The sequence below is a fragment of the Megalops cyprinoides genome, chromosome 21 (assembly GCF_013368585.1).
Source record: "Megalops cyprinoides isolate fMegCyp1 chromosome 21, fMegCyp1.pri, whole genome shotgun sequence".
Lineage (NCBI taxonomy): Eukaryota > Metazoa > Chordata > Actinopteri > Elopiformes > Megalopidae > Megalops > Megalops cyprinoides.
In genome coordinates this window covers 19,111,017-19,122,235 of record NC_050603.1, presented here as the reverse complement: position 1 = coordinate 19,122,235, position 11,219 = coordinate 19,111,017, and the positions used below count along the sequence as shown (strand labels likewise).

Sequence of the window (11,219 nt, the reverse complement as noted above, 5' to 3'; positions counted from 1 at the left end):
TCTGTGACCTAAGTGTCAAATCCAAACATCACGACCTATCTCTCGCTGAGCGGCGCTCCCGATTTAGGTGTGAAACGTCGAACATGTCTGCGGCACATCATTATGCAAACAGCCCAGGGTTGTGGACATGACAGATCACGCTAGAGCTTATTATCATTTAATCGTCTCTGCTTGCTTTTACGGCTGCCGCTCACCCACGCGGTAGCGCAACACCCACAGCCTCTTATTCGTTTCTCCAGAGATGGTCAAAATATAAATAAACACCTGGAGATGGGACTGGGTTTTTTCTCTCTCTCCCTTTCTCTCACTGTGACAGATTTATGCGAAAACACGATTAGGCAATGCAGAAAAAATGGAGGTTCGCCCCTTGTCGTGCCTTTCGGTAAATGATTGTGTTCAAAAGAGGATTTTGAGAATGGCAGCTAGGGGTGTGGCATTTCTGACACCTGAAGGATTTTATTGGTGGTTTTTCAGTTACTGGTGACCCCGGACACAAAGAAGTTCAATTTTCAGCTGTGCACAGTAATTAAGTCCTGAGGTGGAATTTATACCTGAGATGTGTGCAAGCCTTGGAATTGTCCACCACTACTGTTTAGACTCAATAACTATCCATGCTTCCATTCTAGAAATGCAGTTATTCTGCTTACCGTCAAAGATGCCAATATCAGTGATTACTTTAGCAGCAAAGCTGGACACAAAGCCAAAATCCACATGGGTTTATTGGTGGAAAGTACTGATATAACAATGCTCCAAGTAATCTTCTAACCACCAGTGTAAATCAGCTGGTAGAAATGATGTATTGATGTAAACTAATGTAAATTCTATGTCAGTATAAAATTATAATTTTTATTTTGACCCCTTTAATTTTGCAAATCCTAAGAAGCACCATTTCAATTTGTTTCCTGTTATCTCATGTGACAATTATATACGTGTTTTGTTTACTGTTATCCCTTTGAAAACCCTGGTAGGAAAGAAATTGCTTTATTTGGCTATAAAAGGTTGCTGTTAATAAGAGACTTCATACACAAATCCGTATCCTGAAATCAAATTTGTTTACGATTGCCTCTCAGCAAGTTATTTCCCTTGTGACGCCTGCTAGCAAAGCCTGTGTGCTTTGGATGTAGAAGAATTTATCGTTTTTTTTATGAGATTACATGAGCAAATCTTTTCCTTCATGGCTAGCGAAGTAATGGTGAAACTCTGATGCTGGGTGGATTATTTCATGTTTAATTGCTTTTTTTTGAAATGCTAAGCTCTTTCTTTGATAACTGCAGAGAGATCGACTCAGTCTGGGTCAGACAAGGTTTGAAAGCTTGCACAGAAGCTCAGCTATGGTATCAAGCTGGGAACCACCCGCCTTCTTTATCTCCGACAGATTCATCAACACAAAGGTAAACAATCAGTGCCTGGCATGGCCACCTCCTTTGTTGACTTGTAAATCAGACTGCTTGATTAAAGAAAATTCACTTTAGACTAATTATAAAAATCAAATGTGTACGTGGTGTGTGTGTGTGTGTGTGTGTGTCTTTGTGTCTGTATGTCTGTGTGTTTGTGTCTGTATGTCTGTAAGTAGGTATGTATGTGGGTTTTGTGTGCGTGTGTGTGTGTGTGTGTGTGTGTGTGTGTGTGTGTGTGTGGGTGGGTGGGTGGGTACATCTAGTACGAAAGGAATTCTCACCCTGCTATTACGCCTGTCATCATCTCCTCTGTCTCTTATTAAACAGACAGTTGAAGGTCTATCCTCATGATAAAGCCGCATTCTCACTTAGCGCAGACACTGTGTGTTGCCTGCCTCCTGTCAGGGGTGCTAGAATGTCAGTGTGAGTGAAGCAATTCTAATGCACGTCACCTCTAATGAAATGCCTGGCAGCTGTGACGTCCGTATTAGGGGCACTCTGTCACAAGGTGGCTTTTTTTCCACCTGTGGGTAACAGGAACACTAGTGTGCATGAATAGGGTGTTAAAGTTATAAGTCCCAGGTCCCATAAAACACACATTGTAATTCACCATGGGAAAAAGCACATGGACACAAACACATCATTGCTTCTCCATTTTGAGGGTTGACGGGGTGAAAGTGATGACATGCATTTATGGCAGTGACACTTTTCCTTTTAGACTATTTTTGCTTGTTCCTGCTTGAAGCAAAACTGAAATATGCACTGTAAATTATGACAATAGGTCATACTGATTTCAATGTAATCAAAAATGAAGGCACAAGCATATTTGTGCTTTGGTTAAATCATACCCCAAGACCTTCACTCTGAGTCAATGTAACCTCAGTGTCTAACATTTAAAAAGGATTTTTACACTAATGTAGGACTTTGGGGGTTATTTAAGTTAATCAAAAATACTCTGTGACATTTTTGTGAGTAGCAGTACCAATTCTGCTATCAAATTGTGCCTTGAACATTTATTATTTTCGGCTTATTTTGTACTTAATTCCATAGTTTATATAGTCCTGCTGTATGGCCTTATCTCCAATGCCTGTCTTCGAAGCTGTTTCATTAATAGTTTTGGTGTTTTTGCTCTGTCATACCTGGTTATATCATTGTTGTTTCAGAGGAGCTCTAAAGTTGTGTGTCATAGAAGGATTGTGATATAAACAGAGAATAATTCACGCCCGGTGTGACAACCAGTCAAAGCGGATCGAACTGTTTACCGTAAGGAGCAATCAAGCCTTTATGTTTTTACTGCCGACAGCGAATGCGTCAGCTGCTTACCGTGTCAACCTTCCTCCTTCTGTCCGGTTACAAAAACAAAAGCAAAGCTCTTCCTGATATCTGTTTGTGAGCAAACATAGAGGAAGTCAACATTTCCCACCGAGTCAAACTGGGGAACTGCTTTACCAAGAAGGGAAAACCTGTTCCGGGTCTGTTGTACAAGCGCATAGCAGTTGTTGAGTCAACCGAAAGGAAAAGCTCGGCTTAAAGAATGCATGACTACTAAAAATAACCTGTAATTGCCATGGAATCTTTTGTGCTTCCTTGCTCAACCTAATGTCATCTATTCCCACAACAGCTGCTCCTATAATCTGTGTACCGCGAAAGCAATAGTGTTATTGTTTATCCCTGAAAAAAACATCATTGCTTCATCAGTGGAAAGATGTGAACCCAAACTCCCTTTCTACGCCATTAAATTTGAACATACAACCCAATATTTTCTCCTGCATCCTTCCATGTTGGCTACTAAATTTCTGCTAAATGAAATTTCAAAGCATTGTTGTGAATATATACATTGAGCATATAAGTATACACATACACATAAATAGTCCACGCTAACTGTTCTGACACCACATTAGGGGAAACATCAAAAGAAATTTGTTTCTCGTTGAAAACAGATTTTTAAGTTGAATCTTTCGAAAAGGACTAGTGGTTCACAATACTTTTCTTATCTTTCTATGAAATTCAAATCGCGCCTGTATTTGTAAGGACCCAGAACTCTGTTCAATGGGTCCTCCCTAACTATAAAGTTGACAGACCAGATCCGCCGCAATCACACTTCATAGAATACTTTGTTGTTAGATATTAGATAAATTATTTAACAAGACATGGTTAAAAATAGTTTGGAAATATACCTTCATTAATCATTGCTAAGGCAAAACCACGTGATTTGTGAGCCAAGATGCAATGTCTTAGTTGGGTCAGTGAAGCCTATTTCCCAAGCATATTTTCACAAACAGAAGGTATTGACGAAGTGCAAACCGCAACAACGCCCTTGTCGCCGTACTATAACCTGCCACAGTCGTTTGATCTCGTTTTGCACGTCATCCCGTCGTCGTTCTGAATCAAGCCGAGTGTTCAGCTGGATGCGACTTTGGGGAGGTGTGTGCGGATTGCATAACTGCTGGGACTGGCTTCGCGTAGTGTGTCATAGCAGAGGCTGTACCGGGCGGAGTTCCAGCTGCGCTGTGCTTCAAGAGGGCTTTGGAAACAGCATCGTAATTTTACTAGACAGCTGCTCATTTGAGGTCACACTCGGGCTCCGAAAAATTCACACATACAGCACAGCGAGGCGACTTTACCTCAGGAGCTTTGGGAATCCTCGCTGAACGGTCTTGCAAAAGCCGGAGCTTTGGAGGACAAACTTGAATAAAGACGACTTAAATAGCACTTGGAAGATTTGTACTGAATGCTTGGAAACCTTAAGCAGATACATAACAGTATCTTTCGTGCATTTTATTTAGAATCAGTATTTGGAGACATAGAAAGAATCCGGGATATGGTCCATGACTGGAATTGCTGAGTTGTTTGCACTTGTTCTTTTTTTTAAGGAATACAGGAATATTTAAACACTCCTCGCAAGTCGTCCAACACATTCCTTGGTGCGGTTTTTTGCTCATCCTCTGGTCCATATGAGTGAACATATGAACGTGCAGTGGACCAGTCCTGTGCCATGCATTCGCGCTGGGAGATGCAGATACAAGCGGCTTGACTCCGACGAGCCGGTGTCCAAATGCGCGAGGCTGAGCGACTCCTCGAGCGATGCGGGTTTCCTCAGTAGTTCCCCGGGTTCCCCCGTTTGCACGGCTCCCTTCAGCGGCACTCCGACCCATCAGGGTCCGTCCCGAATCTGTCAGTTCCTGCTGTTACCTGTCGCGGAGAGGAGGGGAGTTCACAGCGCGCTGAACGTCCAGACGGGAGAGGAGTTTGTGTGCAAGGTAAAGGTACTGACCGTTGAACGCGACGTTAGACTAGCCGTTCGAATAACATAAAAAGGAGACATGCTGGGTGGAAGGTCCATGATTAAAGTTCAATTCATCGTGTATCAATGACTCAAAAACGGTACGCTGTAGTGATTGTACAATACGTGCCTCGTTCGCATTCCTTAATGCTTACAAAATACACTTGCGTTGTTTGACGTTAAGACATTGCCTGTATCATGTGAACGCACAGTTCTAGAATAGATGCGCTATGATAGAAATGCTAAAAGTACTGTAGTATTGACAATGGACGGGCGAGTGTCATTTAAAAAAATATGCACTGATTAGTAAAGCAGTTGTAGTTGTCAATCAAGCATGCGTCTTCCTACTTATTTGGACATATTCACATAAATGAATTGCTTTTGAATAACGTGCCCTGAACCCACGAATCTACATCCCTATCTAGATCAACTTGCACAATTTGCATATGCGTCCGTGTGGTAAGCGAAGCTGGAACAGAAACGAGATATGCAAAGGAAAGCTAGACAACGAGCGTAAAGGGAGTATGCATATTACTCCGGTTACCTTTTGAGCGACAGTGCAAGCTTGCTAAAAGATATGTTAATGAATGCTATTTCTGGCATTGGAGTTAAAGTAACCCCTCAAAACAACTGCCTCTCCTACGTGACATTTTGATGCCGTTTTGCTCACCCATGGCACATAGGCACAAAAGCAGACTTAGCCGATTAATATTTAGGTCACATGATTGACAAGGAAATGAAAAAAAAAAACACGGTTGTGAAACACTATTTTATATTGTCCCCTAGCAACTGCTTTTGAAAGGCTGGATAATCACCAGTTTTTACTGCTGCATTTAAATGTGTACTGCGTTCTTACTGACTCATTTGGAAATAATGCGACTCTCTTTATCCTGCCAGCACCGGCATATCTGCGCTTCACGCCGAATACCAGCTGACGCGATTGTCTTTTAACTCCTCAGGTGTTCCCGATGGCGAACTACCAGGAGAAGATCAGAGCGCACAGCGCGCTGCCAGAGCACAGGAACATCTCCCACATCAAAGACATCATCCTCGGAGACCAGAATGCCTACGTGTTCTTGGAGAAGGACTACGGCGACATGCACACGTTCGTGAAAAGCTGCAAGAGCCTCGGCGAGGAGCGCGCGGCCCGGCTCTTCTACCAGGTGGCATCGGCTGTCGCGCATTGTCACCAGGCAGGCATCGTCCTGGGGGATCTCAAGCTCCGGAAGTTTGTCTTCAGCGATGAGAAGAGGTAGGGCGAGATACCCCGGTCTCAAATTTAAATGTTCAGCGGTCTCAGATTTAAATGTTGTGGACGACTGTGGAGGCTGCTGCTATAGATACGGTGCTGGTGTAGAGCTGTCAGTCAGGATGCCTGGGTGGTGACTGACTGCACTGTATTTAGGCTGTAGACATATACAGGTTATTTAGGTGGCCTTGTGGTTAGTGTTCACCCTGATCCCAGAAAGTTCTTTGATCAACATAAAGCTGGTCAGCAAAAGCTTGAAAAATGGCTTTCTGTTTGACACCTAGCATCAGGAGACAAGGATTACGGGTAAGAGGATGGACAGGCAAGGGCAGCGTGCTGCAGGCTGTTAGACCTGTGATCGAGGATTCATGTGGGTTCACACATCCCAGATTAGACATTGCTGTCGTGCTTCTGAGTCAAGCGCGATCGCCACAGTGAAACATTGCATTACTGAGACTCAAAGGTAGTGCTTAGTGTTTGGATATGATCCCTGCTCTGCTGTTTCTGTAAGATGCCAGTGGATCCACTCTCTGCCAGTGGTGATGCTACTATCAATGCACACCTGTGAGCATGCATTAAAATCTGTGTTTGATTTAAGGGATGCAATATGCTGTTTACACCACAGTGTGGAATAACACTGGTGTCTAGCATTACATTTTGATGCGGGCTGTAGGCTTTTCCATATCACTGATGTTTACAGTGCGCATATGATTAATGCCAGGATATATTGCTAGAGGTTCTCTTGTATGTTTCCCATGCGTTGATTAATGTGGCGGGGGAAGCGATTGGAAATATGACCTTCAGAGTGAGAGCTGCAGATGCAGGGAAAGCGCTCTGAGCAGGTGGAGCCAGTCGGCCACAGAAGGAGGTGAGGGTTGCCTTTGTCTGATAATAACATAGCCGCAGAGGCATGACTCATTCTTGCGCAGGGGGGGAGAGCTCTCAGTCCCAGATCATAAACCACAGACTTGTGTCCCTCGCCTGAAGAATGCTGGAAGTCACTTTAGACATCAAGGCTGCAAAGACACAGACACTATGAGGGTCTGCTGCTGGCTTTACCTAGAATATGTATTTCAACCAAAACCGAACCTTTCTGACATTTGGTCAAAGGTGGTAAAAAATGAAAGCCATTCTTAACCTGTTGCTGACATCAGAATGCATTGAGTGGTTTGCTTAATGAATACTAACATGTCATATTACAGCTTAAGTTGATGTGTGCAGTTGATTAATTGTTGAAGCTCAACAGTGTCTGTTCAAGAGATTTTGTTTTACACCTATATCAGAGCCAGACCCTTTCAGGAGTCAGGTCTTTCTAAAGCAAACACAGGCTACTGTATACTGTGTTTTATTTTGTGTCAAATATCCCCTAAACCCAGATATTTTAAAATGTATTTTTACAAATGTACAATCATAGCCTGTTTTACAGCAGAAAGTTGTTTGTATGTGCAGGTTGTGACATGGTGAATCTGTTGGAAAGAAGGAACTTTAAGAAACCCCTGCAGCTCTGACACAGAATATTATGACAGACTGAAACTCTATATCGCAGGCCAGCCATGCTGGTATCAAAATGCGTGCTGCAAAGCATGATAACGTCATGCGTCACCAGTGTGGCGGCGGCGGCGGCCTCGTCAGCCAGTCGGGCACGGGCGGGGCTGTGTGCGCAGGGGAGACCCGGGTGGAGGAGGGTGCGGAGCGACGAGGAGCCGGGTGACTCACGCTTTCCACCCCTATCAATGCATACGCGGATGTTTGGAAATCCGAGGCCCCTTCTCGCACTGCGTTATCTGATGGTGTTGAAACACAGCGCCCTGCATGGCAGTTGGCATGACAGCCAGCAGTGTAAGCAAGGAGCCCGTCCGCACGCTCCTGTACTGAGATCAGTGAAGTCCAGCACAGTGGGATGTCTCCAGAGATTTCCCTATATTAGGAAGCAAGTGTGGTTTTGTCCTGCTGGTTGTGTTGTTGAAGATAGGCAGACACCCTAGACACCCTGTGCGTGTGTGTGTATGTGTGTGTGTGTGTCTGTGTGCCCGTAATGTTTGCGTCAAGGACCTGATTACATAATTCTCTGTTCTGTGGTATGTCCTCCTCTTGAACTGTTGACTACAAGTTCACCCTATGTGGGACATGCTGCTCCTGGCTGGTGATAAATGTTTTGTCTTTTACGAGATTATCTGCACCGCCACCACCATAGCTTGTTGTTCAGTGAATTTTTCCATTTTTTTTCTTGTCTGAGTTGTAGAAAGGGACTATGCTCGGCTGTAACAGGCATAAAATGTATATAGAATGTCTAAAAGTTGTAGAAATATTAGCTGTGTAAATGAGTATGTACACCTTTTGTATTTGGAGTCCTCATGTGCATACCTCTGTTGCGTAAGTCTGTTAAAGCGGTCAGGGTGATTTCTTTTTCCAGTTGTACAAATTGATTTTGAATGCTATATGTGTTCGATGAGTGGTGTGACCTTTGTCAGTAATTGTGGATGAGTGTGTCTGCAGTAAATGCTCTTCCCATTAACCCGATGCCATTTTCAGGTTGCCGCAACATTGATCATATTGCTTTAGTGTCATAGAAATGTCTCCACAGCGTGGAGTAAGGCTATTGATCCTGGCTATGACTTTACAGCGCTTCCTGTAACGGAGATAATGTGACGTGTTCCCTGTTTTCTGCAGGACTCATTTGAAGCTGGAGGGCCTGGAGGACTCCCACATCCTGGAGGGGGAAGACGACTCCATGTCGGACAAGCACGGCTGCCCCGCCTACGTCAGCCCAGAGATCCTCATCAGCTCGGGCTCGTACTCGGGGAAGCAGGCGGATGCGTGGAGCCTGGGCGTCATCCTCTACACCCTCCTGGTCGGCCGCTACCCCTTCCACGACTCGGACCCCGGCGCGCTCTTCTCCAAGATCCGCAGGGGGCAGTACTGCCTCCCCGACAGCCTCTCCCCTCAGGCTAAGTGCCTGCTGCGCAGTCTTCTCAGGAAGGAGCCCTCGGAGAGACTCACCGCCACCGAGGTGCTCATTCACCCCTGGTTCCAGAGCGCACAGGAAACAGGAAGCACAGAACAGGAAGCCGGCTCTGCGGACCAGACCGTGCCCACGTTCAGCCTCGAGGAGGGCGAGTCTCTTTTCTGTTGACAGACTCAACCTCGCTGGACCAAAAGCAGTTGCATTAAGGTCGACTGAAACTCTTTGTTACATGTACGTCAAAGTGTGCACATGTGTTTTGAGTACTGTATTGTCTCAGTGTTAGGTTAGGTCCTGAAAGGAGCCTCATAACTGAGCCATACACATTCATAGGCTTTGAGAGGTGAATTGGCTTCATGTCTGTTGGTCTCCTTCAGTTCCATTGTGCAACTGCACTGTATGAATATGTTAGAGGGACCTCATAAGGACTTACCTCCTGAAAATGCACTAAGGGTAACCAACACAGTGAGAGACGATCCAAGTGGCGCCAAACCGCAATGCTCGGTCTCTGGAATGCGGCACCTGAAGCACAGCGAGAAAATACCCGCAACGTCACTCCACTCACTTGAGCCGATGATCGTTGACTGAGTCATCAGCAGGCTTTGAAGTGCTATGGAGGCCTGTCCCACTTCATGGCAGAGAGACAGAGACAGAGTGAGAAAGAGAGAAAGACAGAGAGAAAGAGACAGCGAGAGCTAGCATCACGCACTGTGAGTTGTCCTATATCAGGACCGCCAGGAGGGGAGACGGCTGTCGAATGTGCTCAGGCTCTCCATCCTCCCGGGACCCGACATGTATCTGGAGCAGCAGTGTCGTCTGTCACCGCGACCTCTGACCTTTGAAATATCAAGGGCCGCAGCTTTGCAGGCTCTCTTTCAAAACCAGTCCACCGCAGCTCAGTTAAAGGCGATGGCTGGCTGGGGGGGGGGGGTCACCAACAAATGTCAAACTCAACGTTTTAGCAGAGGAAACCATTTCTCCATACAAAAACTATCCACCGCCCTTTTTCTTTGTTCATCCCTCGTTCTGTGTGTACATTAAAACGAGCAATATTGTGCCTTCATCACTGTGATGTTCACAAACTCTTCAGGAGGGGGGGTCAGGTGATGTTTGATGTTGGACTCCACAGAAAGAAGCTGAATGCTGTGCGCATTTAGCAACTCAGCAATGTGCCACGGTGCACGCACGTCACGCTTTGAAAGCCAACGCCATTGTCGGTTGAAAGGACTCTTTCATAATGGCAGAGATCTTTTATGTTTGTCCCTCTTGTTTCGTGGACTGGCCACATGTGCTCTTCCCCTGAACTTTGGCATCCTATCTCTGCAAACAGAAGCACTGCTCATGTCTGACCCGGAACTGAGGGTTACACACTCGGCCTGTGTCACATAACAAACGAACTGCACAACAGGCATGTGGAAAGCTCTCGTTGTACCATTAATTGATTTTTTTTTTATCATTATTGCTGTACTTGTGACACAACCTCAATTGCTGGCTAAGGCAATCTGTAAATACGTAAGAAGTAAATCTAAAAGTCAGAAATGGCATTGTAAAAAAAATGTAAATATGAGTCTGATATCTGAGTCTGTGGACTGATTAAATAAAAATGTCTTTTTCGTATTTTGTTTGGGAATTAATGCTGTTCACACACACGCGCGCACACACACACAAACACACACACACACACACACGCAGAGTAAACTAGCCCTGAATGGAACACAGAGGAGTACGTAAATGAACAACTCAGCACCAGGAAAAACGGAAAGTGTGTGTGGTGTTCTGTGTGCTCTCTGACACGACTGTTTGTTTCACTTTTTCCAGCTAACTACGGTTGCCCCTAATGACGTACTCATTCAGATAAAGGGCCGGGCGTTTTTTTTTTTGGTGCTTGAGGGGGCGCAGTTGTCTCCCGTACGCACACCTGACGGGGTTTGTCCGAGGTCGTTGCGTGGCTGGACCAATGGGAACGCGGCGTTCTCGCCCACCTGCCGTGATTCCATCCCTCTTGTGTAAGCAGGCGGATTGCGCCGTGGGGGAGGTATCGACGGCGTGTCTGAGGCGTCTCGACCCACTGGGAGGCTGCCAGGGGAGCGTTGCACGCCACGGCAGAGATTGCCCAATGCGTTGGAATTAGCCTCGGGGTGGCGCTCCGATAAGGAGCACCGGCGGTCAGGGGGCGGGGGGGAGGGGGGCATGATGTAGACGGGGCCCCTCGCGCCCGAAAGACTGTGTCTCCTCGCCTGAGTGTCGAGCAGAGGTGTCCTGTCTGAGGGGTCTGGTGTGAGGCAGGGTGTGGCTCAGAGTTCCCAATGTCAGCTGTCAGCTGTCAGC

At 45.8% G+C, this 11,219-nt stretch overlaps 1 protein-coding gene across 1 annotated transcript; it reads left to right on the top strand.

Moving 5' to 3' along the window:
• Positions 1–3,808: 3,808 nt before the first annotated feature.
• trib1 (tribbles pseudokinase 1) lies at positions 3,809–9,824 on the top strand. Its single transcript, XM_036515857.1, has 3 exons — positions 3,809–4,657; positions 5,640–5,932; positions 8,600–9,824. The coding sequence occupies exons 1-3, from the start codon at positions 4,352–4,354 to the stop codon at positions 9,060–9,062; spliced, it is 1,062 nt and encodes a 353-aa protein (XP_036371750.1). The 5' UTR covers positions 3,809–4,351; the 3' UTR covers positions 9,063–9,824.
• Positions 9,825–11,219: the final 1,395 nt, after the last annotated feature.